This window comes from Somniosus microcephalus, chromosome 13 (genome assembly GCF_052327205.1).
Source record: "Somniosus microcephalus isolate GS21.2 chromosome 13, FLI_Smic_1.0, whole genome shotgun sequence".
In the NCBI taxonomy this organism is placed as follows: Eukaryota; Metazoa; Chordata; class Chondrichthyes; order Squaliformes; family Somniosidae; genus Somniosus; species Somniosus microcephalus.
Genome location: NC_140999.1, coordinates 196,091,354 through 196,107,440, shown reverse-complemented (window position 1 = coordinate 196,107,440; position 16,087 = coordinate 196,091,354). Strand labels below are relative to the sequence as shown.

Below are 16,087 nucleotides of genomic sequence, written 5' to 3'. Positions count from 1 at the left end.
ATGTAGAAGATTGTTTTTTATCAGCTTGTATTTATTGTTTGTCTAGAATAGCCATCAGGGGAGTGACTTTTTACAGAAATAAGCCTGGATACATGCGAGTTGGATGTGCCTCCAGCTGCCTGGGCCCAAAGCTCTGGAATTCCTTCCCCAAGCCTCTCCCTCCCTCTCCTCCTTGAAGATGCTCCTTAAAATCTACATCATATACCCTAATATGAAAATATCAACGGGATTAGACAAAGTCAACATGGATTTATGAAAGGGAAATCGTGTTTGACAAACCTACTGGAGTTTTTTGAGGATGTAACTGGTAGAATAGACAAGGGAGAACCAGTGGATGTGGTGTATTTGGATTTTCAGAAGGCCTTTGATAAAGTCCCACATAAGAGGTTAGTGTGCAAAATTAAAGCACATGGGATTGGAGATAATATACTGGCATGGATTGAAAATTGGTTAACAGACAGGAAACAGAGTAGGAATAAATGGGTCTTTTTCAGGGTGGCAGGCAGTGACGAGTGGGGCACCGCAGAGATCAGTGCTTGGGTCCCAGCTATTCACAATATATATCAATGATTTGGTTGAGGGAACCAAATGTAATATTTCCAAGTTTGCTGATGACACGAAACTAGGTGGGATTGAGTTGTGAGGAGGATGCAAAGAGGCTTCAAGGCGATTTAGACAAATTGAGTGAGTGGGCAAATACATGGCAGATGCAGTATAACGTGAATAAATGTGAAGTTATCCACTTCGGTAGGAAAAACAGAAAGGTAGAGTATTATTTAAATGGTGATAGATTGGGAAATGTTGATGTACAAAGGGACCTGGGTGTCCTTGTACACCAGTCACTGAAAGCAAACATGCAGGTGCAGCAAGCAGTTTGGAAGGCAAATGGTATGTTGGCCTTCATTGCAAGAGGATTTGAGTACAGGAGCAAGGATATCTTACTACAGTTATACAGTGCCTTGGTGAGACCACACCTGGAGTACTGTGTGCAGTTTTGGTCTCCTTACCTAAGAAAGGGTATACTTGCCATAGAGGGAGTGCAGCAAAGGTTCACCAGACTGATTCCTGGGATGGCAGGACTGTCGTATGAGGAGAGATTGGGTCGACTGGGCCTGTATTCACTGGAGTTTAGAAGAATGAGGGGATCTCATTGAAACGTATAACGGGGTGGGGGGGGGGGGCGAGCGGGTGAGTGAACCTGTGGAATTCTCTACCACAGAAGGCTGTGGAGGCCAAGTCACTGAATATATTTAAGAAGGAGATGGGTAGATTTCTAGACACAAAAGGGGTATGGGGAGAGAGCGGGAATATGGTATTGAGATAGAGGATCAGCCATGATCATATTGAATGGCGGAGGAGGGCCGAATGGCCGACTCCTGCTTCTATTTTTCTATGTTTCTATGTCCTTAAGTGTCAAATTTTGTTTGATAACTCTCCTGTGAAGTGCCTTGGGATGCTTTACTAAGTTAAAGATGTGATATAAATGCAACAGGCTACAGGAGTGGTGCCAGAGGATTGGAGAACTGATAACGTGCCATTGTTTAAAAAGGGAGGAAGGGATAAACCGAGCAATTACAGGCCAGTTAGTTTAACCTCTGTGGTGGACAAATTACTGGAATCAATTCTGAGGGACAGTATAAACCTTCATTTAATCAAGGACAGTCGGCATGGTTTGTTAAGGGAAGTTCGGGCCTGACTAACTTGATTGAATTCTTTGAGGAGGTAACAAGGAGGGGTCGATGAGGGCAGTGCGTTTGATGTAGTCTACATGGATTTTAGCAAGGCTTTTGACAAGGTCCCACACGGCAGGCTGATCAAAAAAGTAAAAGCCCATGGGATCCAAGGGAGAGTGGCAAATTGGATCCAAAATTGGCTCATTGGCAGGAAGCAAAGGGTAATGGAAGGCTGTTTCCAGTGGGAGTCCACAGAGCTCCGTACTTGGTGCCTTAGTTTTTGTAGTATATATTAATGATTTAGACTTAAATGTAGGGGGCATGATATAGACACTTGCAGATGATACAAAAATTGGCCGTGTGGTTGACCGTGAGGAGGAAAGCTTTAGACTGCAGGAAGATATTGATGGACTGGTCAGTTGGGCAGAAAAGTGGCAAATGGAATTCAGTCCGGAAAAGTGAGAGGTAATGCATTTGGGGAGGGGCAATAAGGCAAGTGATACACAATTAATGGGAGGATACTGAGAGGTGTGGAGGGACAGAGGGACCTGGGAGTGTATGTCCACAGATCCTTAAAGGTAGCAGGACAAGTCGATATAAATAGTTGAAGAGGCATACGGAGTGCTTTCTTTCATTAGCCGAGGCAGAGAATATAAGAGCAGGGAAGTTATGCTCGAACTGTATACAACATTGGTTAGGCCACAACTTGAGTACTGTGTGCAGTTCTGGTCACCACATTACAGGAAGGATGTGATTGCACTGGAGAGGGTGCAGAGGAGATTTACGAGGATGTTGCCAGGACTGGAAAACTTTCGCTATGAGGTAAGATTGGAGAGGCTGGGGTTGTTTTCCTTGGAACAGAGGAGGCTGAGGTGAGATTTAATTGGGATATATAAAATTTTGAGGGGCCTAGATAGAGTGGATAGGAAGGACCTATTTCCCTTAGCAGAGGGGTCAGGAACCAGGGGGCATGGGTTTAAAGTAGTTGGTAGAAGGATTAGAGGGGAGATGAGGAAAGAAATGTTCACCCAGAGGGTGGTGGGGGTCTGGAACTCATTGCATGAGAGGGTGGTAGAGGCAGAAACCCTCATCACATTTAAAAAGTACTTGGATATACACTTGAAGGGCCGGAACCTACAGGGCTGCGGACCGAGAGCTGGAAGGTGGGATTCGGCTGGAGAGCTCTTCCTTGACCGGCACAAACACGATGGGCCGAATGGCCTTTTTCTATGATGTAAGTTATTGTTGAGGCAGGCTTGAAACCCAAACCTTCTGACTCTCAGAATCGTAGAAGGAGGCCATTTGGCCCATCGTGCCTATGCTGGCTGTTTGAAAGAGGCGAGTGTGTCACGACTGAGCCAAGTCTGACGCTTCTTGATTCCGGTGCTGCACTGCATTAATTTAACACAGAAACCGACTCAACAATGAAATAATAATGCCCCCTGACCCCCGTTTGGTTCAGTGGCCGTTCAGATAAATTGCCTCCCATTGTACTTCTAAGAAAAGTTGCTATAAAATAAATCGTTTCACTAAAAGTTAAAAAAATATATATTTTCTTGCAGCAAAGAGCAAGGCCCAACACCGACTGAAAAGAAGAAGAAAGGGAAAAGGAAAAGTGTTCCGGGGGAGAATTCCGAACAGGAGCAGTCGGCAGCAAAGGCATCTCAGGCCAGAGAGGAGCTAACGGACGCACAGGTAAAGCTGGTAACTGCAGCCAGAGACCCCTCCCCCAGGCTGTCCAGGTGAACTGAGAGGTTTATGGGCTCCGACGGGGATTGGAAGGGAGGAAGGGGACATGAAGAGAAGAAGTAACTCAAAACTTCAACCAATGGGTATTAGAGAGGCTGAAATGTAGCTGGTACTAGTGGCAAATGTTAGATATAGGCATTTATAAAAATAAAAAAAATTGGCACAGTTAGCAATTGCACTGCCCAGTACGATACCAGACCACACGGGCCGGGAGTGACGCTGGACCGCACGGGCCGGGAGTGACGCTGGACCGCACGGGCCGGGAGTGACGCTGGACCGCACGGGCCGGGAGTGACGCTGGACCGCACGGGCCGGGAGTGACGCTGGACCGCACGGGCCGGGAGTGACGCTGGACCGCACGGGCCGGGAGTGACGCTGGACCGCACGGGCCGGGAGTGACGCTGGACCGCACGGGCCGGGAGTGACGCCAGGTTTGACCCCTGGTTTGTGCTGTTAGCTGATGTTTGCCAACAGTGTTCTGGTACAATTGGACACTGTTGTTGGGTTAAGCAGGGGAAAATCAGCCTGGTGAATATCCAGTGATGAATGTCCAATAGTGGAAAGTGTATGTGTGTGAACAAGATCAGACTTAGTTGGGACGGTCCAGCTGTTCACATCACCCCATCTCGCTGTACTGGGGAAGTCCCCCAGGAATTGGAATGTGCAGGAAGAGCAAGTGTTGTATCTAGTGTCTCATGTCTCATGGTCTGAGGAGCGAGTTGGGTAGGATTGATTGGGGAATGGCACTCAAAGGGTTGACGGTGGATAGGCAATGGCAAACATTCAAAGATCGCATGGATGAGCTACAGAATTTGTTCATCCCAGTTTGGCATAAAAATAAAACAAAAAAGGTGACTCAACCGTGGCTAACAAGGGAAATTAGGGATAGCATAAGATCCAAGGAGACGACATATAAATTGGCCAGAAAAAGCAATAACCCTGAGGATTGGGAGCAGTTTAGGATTCAACAAAGGAGGACAAAGGGATTAATTAAGAAAGGGAAAATAGAATATGAGAGTAAGCTTGCAGGGAACATAAAAACTGACTAAAAGCTTTTATAGATATGTGAAGAGAAAAAGATTGGTGAAGTCAAGCGTAGGTCCCTTGCAGTCAGAATCAGGGGAATTTATAATGGGAAACAAAGAAATGGCAAACCAACTAAATTCATACTTTGGTTCTGTCTTCACAAAGGAGGACACAAATAACCTCCCAGAGATGCCGGGGAACATAGGGTCTGATGAAAGGGTGGAACTGAAAGAAATCAGTATTTGTAGGGAAATGGTGTTAGGAAAATTGATGGGACCGAAGGCCGATAAATCCCCAGGGCCTGATAATCTACATCCCAGGGTACTTAAGGAAGTGGCCCTAGAAATAGTAGATGCATTGCTGGTCATCTTCCAGAACTCGATAGACTCTGGAACAGTACCCATGGATTGGAGGGTAGCTAATGTTACCCCACTATTCAAAAAAGGTGGTAGAGAAAAAGCGGGGAATTATAGACCGGTAAGCCTGACATCGGTAGTGGGGAAAATGCTAGAGTCTATTATAAAAGATGAAATAGCAGAGCACTTGGAAAGCAGTGACAGGATCGGACAAAGTCAACATGGATTTACAAAAGGTAAATCATGCTTGACTAATCTACTGGAATTTTTTGAGGACGTAACTGGTAGAATAGATAAGGGAGAACCAGTGGATGTGGTGTATTTGGACTTTCAGAAGACTTTCGATAAGGTCCCACATAAGAGATTAGCGTGTAAAATGAAGGCACATGGGATTGGGGGCAAGTTATTGACTTGGATAGAGAACTGGTTGGCGGACAGAAAGCAAAGAGTTGGAATAAACGGGTCGTTTTCCAAGTGGCAGGCAGTGACTAGTGGGGTACCGCAAGGATCGGTCCTAGGACCCCAGCTGTTCACAATATATATTAATGATCTGGACGAGGGAATTGGATGTAATATCTCCAGATTTGTAGACGACACAAAAGCTGGGTGGGAGGGTAAGCTGTGAGGAGGATGTCGTGAAACAGGCTGGGTGATTGGGCAGAAACAAGGCAAATGCACTATAATGTGGACAAATGTGAGGTTATCCACTTTGGTGGCAAAAACAGGAAGGCAGATTATTATTTGAATGGCAATAGATTGGGAGAAGGGTAAGTGCAAAGAGACCTGGGTGTTCTTGTGCACCAGTCGCTGAAGGTAAGCATGCAGGTGCAGCAGGCGGTTAAGAAGGCAAATGGCATGTTGGCCTTCGTAGCAAGAGGGTTCGAGTACAGGAACAAGGATGTCTTGCTACAGTTGTACAGGGCATTGGTGAGACCGCACCTTGAGTATTGTGTGCCGTTTTGGTTGCCTTACCTGAGGAAAGACGTTCTTGCCATGGAAGGAGTGCAGCGAAGATTCACCAGGCTGATACCTGGGATGGCAGGGATGACGTATGAGGAGAGATTGTGTCGATTGGGCTTATACTCACTGGAGTTTAGAAGATTGAGAGGGGATGTCATCGAAACCTATAAAATTCTGTCAGGCCTGGACAGACTAGATGCAGGAAGGATGTTTCTGATGGCCGGGGAGTCCAGAACCAGGGATCATTGTCTAAGGATAAGGGGTAAGCCATTTAGGACTGAAATGAGGAGGAATTTCTTCACCCAGAGAGTGGTGAACCTGTGGAATTCTCTGCCACAGAGGGCGGTGGAGGCCAGTTCATTAAATATATTCAAGAAAGAGTTGGATATATTTCTTGAGGCTAAAGGGATCAAGGGATATGGGGAGAAAGCAGGGACAGGGTACTGAATTTGGATGATCAGCCATGATCTCATTGCATGGCGGAGCAGGCTCGAAGGGCCGAATGGCCTACTCCTGCTCCTATCTTCTGTGATTCTATGTTATTGTCTGAACAGGGAGCCCATAAGCCCCTTGATGCCCTCGGATTGACCTAACCTCATGAAATTTCTGCCTCAAAGTACTTGCAACATGTAACTTAAAATGCATTCCTCAGAACTGTTATAGTTTGAGAGGGTCCATCTTTCTCGTGAGCTGTTAAGCTGAGGCCCCGTCTGCCCTCTCGGGTGCATGTAAAAGATCTCGTGGCATTATTTCAAAGACGAGCAGGGGAGTTCTCCCCGATGTCCTGGCCAATATTTATCCCTCAACCAACATCACTAAAACAGATTATCTGGTCATTATCACATTGCTGTTTTAGAATCTTGCTGTATGAAAATTGACTGCTGCGTTTCCTACTTTACAACAATGACTACACTTCAAAAAGTACTTGATTGGCTGTAAAATGCTTTGGGACCTCCTGAGGTTGTGAAAGCCGCAATATAAGTGGGAGTTCTTGTTGTAAAATTGAAAGAGAAAAACATCCATATTTTCAAGGGTTTGATGAAGTCTGCGGCTTGCTCTCTGTGGTTGTGAGTTACTGATTACACTTGCAGTGGTCACTCGTTCTCGGCAATCAGCTTCCTAGCTGACGCTGTGCGTGTGTGATGGGAGGGGAAAAGCACTCGGTTGGGAGGGGCTATCGGAACGAGAGTGCTAAAGGTAAACATGAAATCTGTGTTGGGAGAGATTGGTTCTGGCCTGGGCGGTGTGTTGGGGAGTGGTTGAGCACTGTGTTTGGTCTCTGAGCACGGGCAGTGTCTGGGTTTCTTGCTGATGTTGAGTGAGCAGATCTTGTGTCACCGCGAGTCTTTAAGTTGTCAGTTCACCTCTGGGTGACAGTGAAAGAATATTTCTCAATTTAATAGTGAACGGGACCGGTGAGAGGAAAATAGCCCAAAATGTCAGAACCTCTCTTCTTTCTACAATTTCTGACTGTGTTTCTAGCACTTAGTTTTTATTTGATTTCTTGCATTTGCGTGTTGAAGTGGAGATGTTTGCTCAGTGAAATGGAGTGTGCTGTGTTTTTATTTTGTAGCCGTGATTCTGCCACAACTCTTGAGTTTGAATAACCTTCTGATGTAACGGGTATGTTTTAAGTTCTGGCGCAGCTGTCTGTGTGCGCGACACGGTGATGCAGTGAGCTGAGCCGCAGAGTACTGGGACTCTGCTTTGTTCTCTGAATGGCAAATTCTGAGTCAAGCTGGGAAAGCGAGCAAAGTGGGGAGAAAAGTGAATGAATCTCATTCAGATTCCAGGTTATGTCCAGAACCTGTTCCCAAATGATTGAACTCAAATGGGCATTTCCCTAGATGGTGACGTAAGGGGCAACTATGAGAAACGTGACTGTATCTGGGGAGCAAGATGTCGTTGGCAGATGCAGAGTTTTGGATGAGCTGAAGTTTATGAAGGGTGCAAGGTAGGACTTTGGCCAGGAGAGCAATGGAATAGTCCAGTCTGGAGGAGCCAAAGACACAGATGAGGGTTTTGGCAGCAGTTAGGCTGCGGCGCGGGCAGTCTTATGGAGGTGGAAGTAGACGGTCTTGGTGGTGGTGGCCTGATGATGATTATGGTCTTCCCAATATTTAACTCTTTTCAGAGAGTATCATCCTTCACAGTTGATGTTTATATTTGCCAGTCTGTAACAGGTTTGTCTGGCCTCTGGGTTGTTTCAGTAATGAAAGGTATTTTTATGTGGACAGGTTGCTTCCTGGACTCGTTACCCCCCCCCCCCCCCCCCCCCCCCCCCCACCACCACCAGGAGGGTGGTGTGCTGCCTTTAGTCTGGCTCCTACCTTTCAGCCTGTTTGGCTCGAGTGTCCCTATCTTAAATTATAATCACACTGGCATAACTCTCAGGGTCATGGGAACACGCAGACCTTCCCACGTGTCGAGGTGTCTGGAGCAGCATGTACAGATTAAAAAACCCCCTACCCAGTCACGACTCTGAATTCTGTGTATTCCTTTCTGAATTCCTTTCATTCTGCGTCTAAATCATTCGTTCAGGAACAGAGCCAGAGCTCGGTTTCTTTTTACCTTTCATAGAATCGGATGAATCCTGCAGCACAGAAGGAGGCCATTCGGCCCATTGTGCCTGTGCCGGCTCTTTGGTAAAGCTATACAACTCGTCCCACTCCGCCCCCTTTTTCCCCAAAGACCTGCAGATTTTCCCCCTTCAAGTGTTCCTTTGCTCTTTCCCCCCCCCCCCCCCCCCCCCCACCACCACCACCACCTTCCCCCAACCCTCCTTTTTTTCTGCCGATGATGCTGATCCATGTTGAGGTCCAGTTCCACAGGAACAGACGGTCCTCTGACACCTCATCCAATGTGGCCATTGTTGACGAGCCTAGAATACTGAGTGTCAGCAGGCTATCTGATTTGGGGGGTGAGGGGGGTGGCAATTATAGCTGGGTCCAATCCTGTCCGCTACTAGTTTGTGAGCGGGAGTCCAGCTGCACCGGCCCTCGCTTACCCCGTCACTTGTGTAGGGGTGCTGAGGTCCGTTGTAGAACCCCTCTTTTGGCTGAGACCAGCGGGGATTGAACCTGAGGTCCTGCTGGTTTGTGAGACTCGATTCCACACTGGGCAATGCATTTGCACATGGAGCCATTACAAAAGAGTTGTTTAGAATGAACATCGGTGTGCGCATTTTGTCCAATTACAGTCTGGTTAGCACATGGACTTGTTAAAACTCCTGACTGAATATGTAAGCGTCTGTGTTGATGTTGTGGTGTTACTTCAATCGTGCAAGTTCTCCCTTTACGCGGACTTTATTGTAAGTCCATTGCAGTTCCCTAGAGCTGTGGTGCTAAGTAAGTAACGAGTGGATGACTCCCCACCGGAAAGGCTACTGAAGTTTTGAGAAAAAATGGTCTGGTGTGATCTCTCGCGTTCTTGAGTCTGTGCCTGCGTAGAAGCTGTCCTTGCAGCTGCTGTTTGATGCAACATCTGTGCTGTTCACATCTGCTTGGCAAATGAATCTGTTGCACCGTTTCCAAGACTTTGGACTTGGGAGTAACAAATTGGAGCAAGATTGGATGGGTTCTATGGGTGAGAGAAAAATTCCTAGTGGCTGATAACCTGCTGGGGAAAGTGGTTATAAATTGCTGGTGTTTATGGCATGTTGTAATATCTTGACCACCTGGTGTCATGGTTCCAGGGAAGCTGCAAAATGATCCAGTTGAAAAGTTTATTGAAGACTTCAGCGGCCCAATTCTTCCCGTGCATGCGCTTCTTTTTCTAAATTACCATCTGCAGCATCTTGGGCTGGACACCTGAGGATGAACTGGGGCTTATATAATGGTGGGGTTGGGTGGTGGGTCTCACTGGATGCCCTGGAACCTGTTGCCCCAGATGTTCTGTCTTAAGAGTTTGGGGTAAAATCTGACCCGAGCTGATTATTCATAAATCAGGCCAAGACTAACCCTTGTTATCAGATTTTGCGTTCAGGCTTAGAGCCAGCTAAATCTTGGCCTGGCCTCCTTGGCTGCTCCTTTATTTCTTCAGAGGAATCTGTGAAAGTTGCTAATTTCAGAGAGATTGTGTCTCTTTCTGTCCCATTTTGTATCTCTTGTTGATCTTGCAAGTCCTGAATGTTTTGGAATTAAGGGTTATGGGGAGCGGGCAGGGATGTGGATGTGAGTCTAGGTTCGGATCAGCCATGATCCTATTGAATGGCGGAGCAGGCCCGAGGGGCCGTATGGCCTACTCCTGCCCCTACTTCTTATGTTCGTATGTTCATCGAGCGTGCTGTTTAATTCGTACCAAGTCCCGTTCACCCCTGGGCTCACTGACCTACATTGGCTCCTGGTCTACCTCAATGTTTAAAATTCTCATCCTTGTTTTCCATCGTCTCGCTGCTCCCTATTTCTGTAACCTCCTCCAGTCCTACAACCCTCCGCGATCTCTGCTCTCCTCTAATTCTGGCCTCTTGTGCATCCCTGATTTTAATCACTCCACCATTGCCGGCCGTGCCTTCAGCTGCCTGGGCCCTAAGCTCTGGCATTCCCTCCCTAAACCTCTCCGCCTCTCTCGCCTCTTAAGACGCTTCTTCAGAAGTTTAGTCAAAGAGGTAGGTTTTGTCACCTGTCCTAAAATCTCCTTATGTGGTTCGATGTCACATTTTGTTGATGACGCTCCTGTGAAGCGCCTTGGGACGATTTACTATGTTAAAGATGCCAGATAAATACAAGTTGTTGTTTCCATATTGTCATTCAGGTTTGCACAGTCTCGCTGTTGTGGAAAATCTTCAGGTTAAATTTTAAAACTTGACTAGAATAATCCTTGGGAAAGATTCTGGCAAGTTCAATGGTACAGGAAACTCTTTTTTTATCCGGGACCGGCGTGGTGCCGGTTTATCAAAAAGCCCGGATTACAGAGAGGTATAGTTTAAAAGGTGCGAGAGCTCCGTACACAGCAACAAATCCAGGCTTCCCTGTTGCTTAGCAACATGTGCAGGAACTCCAGCCACAGACCAAGCGTCCCTGTAAGTGCACGAACCCCAGTTACACAGCCACTGATCTAGGAACTGCCACTAATCTGAAGTAAAACTTACCCGAACCTACTCCTGAATTTTGCCGGTTAACAGAGAGTTTCCTGTACATAGAAACCTAGGAACAGGAGTAGATCATACAGCCCCTCGAGCCTGTTCCACCATTCAGTTCGATCATGGCTGATTTGTACCTCAACTCCATTTACCCACCTTGGTTCTATATCCCCTAGTACCCGGACCCAACAAAAATCTTATCAATCTCCGTTTTGAAATTTTCCAGTAGCCATTGACCAGGTCTGTACCACTGACCGTTCCAGAGGGAGTACAAGGCTTGCCTCTTGGTTGCAGCAGTGACTGGAAACGTGATCCATGTAAACAGCGTTATTTTGCCGATGAACCCGGAAGTTTTTAGGTTGGTAGTTCAAGGAAGGTCTGCCATGAATTGGATGTTTCTTGAATGGGGAATGGGAGATAGAGCAGGAGAAAATGGATTGAGTTCAATGCTGGAGTCTGGAAAGGAATGACTTGAAAATGGGATGATCTTGTTAAACAGTGCCAGCCTGTACTCTCAGGCTAAGTGAGAAGTTTTTGGATTGCCTCTTTGGTAAGTGCCTGAAGATCACCATCGTCCTATGGATTATCTGGCGAAGCCAACAGTTGGGACTGTTGAGAATTTCCAAGATGGCCATCAGCAACTGGAAGTTCTCCTGACGACATGTAATAGTGAGGCACTGCTCCAAATCTGGTGCAAAGCACCAAGTCGCTTTAAAAGTTGGAGTGAAAGTACTTTTAGAATCTGATCGCTGACAAAAGTGCTGCTAACCTCATTAAGCCTCTGTGCCAGGTTTGGTTGAAATTGGTCGCGTTGCCAGAAGTTGCTGTGACAGAAAGACAAACACCGATTGCTGTACCTTGTCCCGTGCTGCTGAGCTTTTCGTGTTTAGGGTAGCGGGTCCATCTGAAGGGTGCCCTGGTCTGGAGAGCATCTCAGAAATGTGAAAGTTTTTACCTTAAATATATTGGAGAGGGTGGATTTGGGGGATTAACATTTGGAGATTGACATGGTTTAATTAGCCATAGTTTTAATATGACTGTTCTCATGCCATGTGCTGAATTGTAAATTTGCAGAATACAACAGCCAATGCCAACAATCAAGAAAGACTAAAGATGCTGGGGCTCTTTCCTCTAGAAAAGAGATGGCTGACCTAATGATAGGTCTTTAAAATGATGAAAGGGTTTGATAGGGGAGACGTAGAGAGGATGCTTCCACTTGCGGGTGAGACCAAAACTAGGGGTCATAAATATAAAATAGTCACCAATAAATGCAATAGGGATTTCGGGCAAAACTTCTTTACCCAGAGAGTGGTTCGAATGTGGAACTTGCTACCACAGGGAGTGGTTGAGGCGAATAGATAGATGTATTTAAGCTAGATAAGCACATGAGGAAGAAAGGAATAGAAGAATATACTGATGGAGTGAGATGAAGAGGGGTGGGCGGAGGCTCCTGTGGAGCATAAACACCGGCATCGAGCAGTTGGGCCGAATGGCCTGTTTCTGTGCTGTGGATTCTATGTTGTGTAGCACTATAGTGCCATTGATCCAGTCCATGATCTTAATACTGTTAGTTAGGGTAGACAGTTATATAGTTTAATTGTACCAGGAGTGAAGACTTATGCTGTAATCACCGATTATTCATCACTTTATTTCAACTATATACACTTCCAGTTAAAGGACACGCATTTGTTTGTTGCAGCTAATTGGGGATATGTGTGAAAGTACAGCCATTACTGTCAGTTGATTGGGGGGGAGGTGGTGATAGAGGGTCTATTTTCAGCAGCATGACTTCATTATTACTTCCCTGACCCCCAGGAGTGCTGGAATTTGTGTTGAGGAAGTTGGTTGATGTGAGCAGGATTTTTTTTAACTTGCCTATGTTAACTTTCAAAGGACCCACTGTAACTGGAAGACCAGCTGGAATCAACAAACCGTCTCAAGAAGTAGCCTTCACCCTCAGAAATTGAGCGGACATTAGGAATGGGATCGTAGGGCAGGAAGAGTAGAGCAGGAAGAGTACAAGTGTGGCTGTAGACAATTGGAGTTGCCGAGGAATGATTGGCGATGCAGAGGGGTAGTTATTGGGCTTTCTTTTGTCTTTTATCAGCCAGCCAAAGCCCCAAACCAATCACCTCTTGGTGAGTGAAGTGTTCTCGCTTTGACCCAGCCCTCCCGCCCAAGCTAAGCTATGTAGATTGTGTTTAGTGTAGTTGTGACAGTTTCTGAGATGCTGTCTTAATGACGCAAGTTTCTTGTTTGTTTGGTAGAAGCGACGATCAGGCCGTCAAGTAAAACGAAGGAAGTACAATGAAGACTTGGACTTCAAAGTTGTCGATGATGCCGGTGAAACAATTGCTGTACTGGGAGCAGGGCGGATTTCTCCGAACTCTGGGTCCTCACAGAAGGGAAACCAGACGACGGTAAGACGTTTAAGTAGAGAGCAGATAGGGACATCACTAAACCAATGGACCTTTTGGGGAGGGTGTGGGCCATGTTTTCAGGGGATTCAAGTAATTAGCACTCCATTCCGTCTGAGGAACATAATGTGGGAGAGTGGAGCACAAAGTTTCCGCAGAATGGCTGGCTGTTAGCAATGGCTGTGTATAATGATCCCTTCCAATGAGGGGTAGGGTCAAGTTAGGAGCTCTTAGACTGTGCGCAGTTGTGGTAAAGGCTAAAGGTTTTCTTTTGGTCCACACTTGAATTCGAAGTGGTGCCCAGATAGATCCATGTTTTTGCTGATAAAATGGCTTTAGGGATGAATAATTGGAGCAGATTGGACTCTGGATTTGTTTGTTGGACTGTGGAATAGGATCCCTGTTGGTGTACGGCCCCGGTGTCTGTCTTTCTGTCCGTGTTTATGGAGTATTGCGTCAGTGACTGTATGCAGTGGTCCTCCTTACCACAGGAGCTCCTTCATCCATAATCCGATGACTACACTGAATGGCAAGGCAGTCTAGGTATTCTGATGGCTGTTAGTGTAACCTCAATAACGTCAATGGATTTGCACCAAATTTAATGTTAGCGACTTCTGGCGAAATTTAGCATGACTCTGCACTGCGTTAGTTCTTCATGTTCCGTGAGTAAGTTGAGAAATGTTCCATGGTGTTGATGAAGCTTTTCAGTCTGTGCAGATTCTCAACATATAAAACAGGGCCACTGTGTAAAGTTCAAGAAGTCTCGTCAAATTAGGTTTGATAATGACTCCAAGTGTCTGTCATCCAGATAGTCTAAGAGCATTGGACTAAACTTGACATGACTGTCATACACAGATGTGTTAACTTTTAACACATTTTTGACCATGTGGACTGGGTGGGGACTATCAGTGATCCAGTAATCTTATTGAGGGTTCCCTACAAGTCAAGTGTGCTAAGAGCCAATGCATAGGTTCGGATGGGTTTTTAAACGTGGCTCGCAGGAGTGACGCACCTGAGTACTGCTATACCTTTCATATCGCTCAGTCTCTGTCATAATGAACTTACCCATGTGCTTGTTCAGCTGGAATTCCCTCCCTAAACTTCTCCACCTCCCTACTCCTCTTTCCTCCTTTAAGACACTCCTTAAAACCTCCCTCTTTGACCAAGCCTTTGGTCACCTGTCCTAATATCTCCTTATGTGGCTCGGTGTCTGATTACGCTCCTGTGAAGCACCTTGGGACGTTTTACTATGTTAAAGGCGCTATATAAATGCATGTTGTTATTGTACGGTGCCGGCTCTGACCAGTTCCATCCTAAAATGGCAATCGGGGCCCTATGTAGGTCATAGTCTTTGATTTGCATATTAAAAGGGCGCTTTGGCTTTGGTCCGCTCTTGTAAACGGGCAGTGGGCGGCGTGTTGGCAATAATGGGGCCGTAATTATACTGACCCCACACAGCTGTTACTGCCCCGTTAATGCTGATTTTGGCAAGTTAAAACCGACTCCATGGTGCTGTATGGAGTGTTCAGCTTACCTTTGATGCCTCAAACTGTACCTAGTCATTCTAATGGTCAGCACATTTGATATTTTGTGCAGATGTAGTAGGATTAGAGACAATATTGGTGTCTGCTGTTTAATTTGAGATTGTTTCTGTCTTCCTAAAACCACCATGGTGAGAAACTAGGTGGATGGCCAAGGCTGCCAGTGCAGGGCAAGAAATAATAATTGGGGGGGGGGGCACTAAGCTTAGAGTTTAAAAGCTCGTAGATTGCAGATGGATGGGAAAGCCGAGTGAGGGAGGGTCTCAAATCCTGAGAGAACGAGGGTAGGAGAAATAGATTCTGGCCTTAATTTCAGCACATGGAGGATGTGCAGAGAGGTGTGTGCACAGGGTTGGGATCAATGTGTTTTTTTTTCTGTGCGCGGTCCCTTTAACTGGCAGTGCAGCCCATTCAAATAAGCAGGCGCAGCGGTGGGGGGGGGGGGGGGGGTGAGGGGAGGAAGGAATTGAAGGAACATTCTGTACTAAGGTAAGAGGCAGGAAAGATAAAATGTTGCAAATGGGGATGGCAAAATCATACAGCCTGAAAAATGGGAGCAGGGGTTATAGTTTGAAATTGTTGAACTCGCTGTTGAGTCCTGAAATAAAGAATAGATTTGCCTTTCTAATCTAGGCTTTATTAACTTAAAAATCCTGTAGCACATCTTTCAACACCCAGTCCCAACTAAAGGCTGGAAAGAACTGAATTTAAGATGGCCACCACAAATCACATGACATCAACTACCAATGAGATTACAGCATATATCCCAAGGCAGGAAACAAACAACCAATCACAATACTTCTTACTAAACATAAAGAATAATCACAAGTCCAGAAGGCTGTAAAGTGCCTAATCGAAAGATGAGGTGCTGTTCCTCGAGCTTATGCTGAGCTTCATTGGAACAATGTAAGAGGCAGAGAGATCAGAGTGGGAGTGAAGCAGAGAATTAAAGTGACAGGCGACTGGAAGCTCAGGGTCACCCTTACGGACTGAATGGGGGTGTTCCGCAAAGCGGGCGCCCAATCTGCGTTTGGTCTCCCCAATGTAGAGGAGACCACATCGTGAGCAGCGAATACAGTATACTAAATTGCAAGAAGTACAAGTAAATCGCTGTTTCACCTGGAAGGGGTGTTTGGGGCCCTGCACAGTGGGAAGGGAGGAGACAAAAGGGCAGTTGTTGCATCTCCTGTGCTTGCATAGGAAGGTGCTGGGCGAAGGGGAAGGGATGTTAGGGATGATTGAGGAGCGGTCCATTCGGAATGCTGAAAGGGGAGGTGAGGGGAAG

General features: G+C 46.3%; 1 protein-coding gene across 3 annotated transcripts in view; it reads left to right on the top strand.

Moving 5' to 3' along the window:
- Positions 1-16,087, top strand: part of LOC147108949 (ATP-dependent chromatin remodeler CHD6-like) — a 135,654-nt gene that overhangs the window by 66,735 nt on the left and 52,832 nt on the right. For 2 of the 3 annotated variants that reach the window (XM_086005935.1, XM_086005934.1), the window contains exons 3-4: positions 3,236-3,368; positions 13,112-13,264. In XM_086005935.1, coding sequence (XP_085862061.1) covers positions 3,236-3,368; positions 13,112-13,264 — 286 coding nt within the window. The remainder of the gene's footprint in view (positions 1-3,235; positions 3,369-13,111; positions 13,265-16,087) is intronic. The other variant, XM_086005936.1, reaches the window with a different exon arrangement.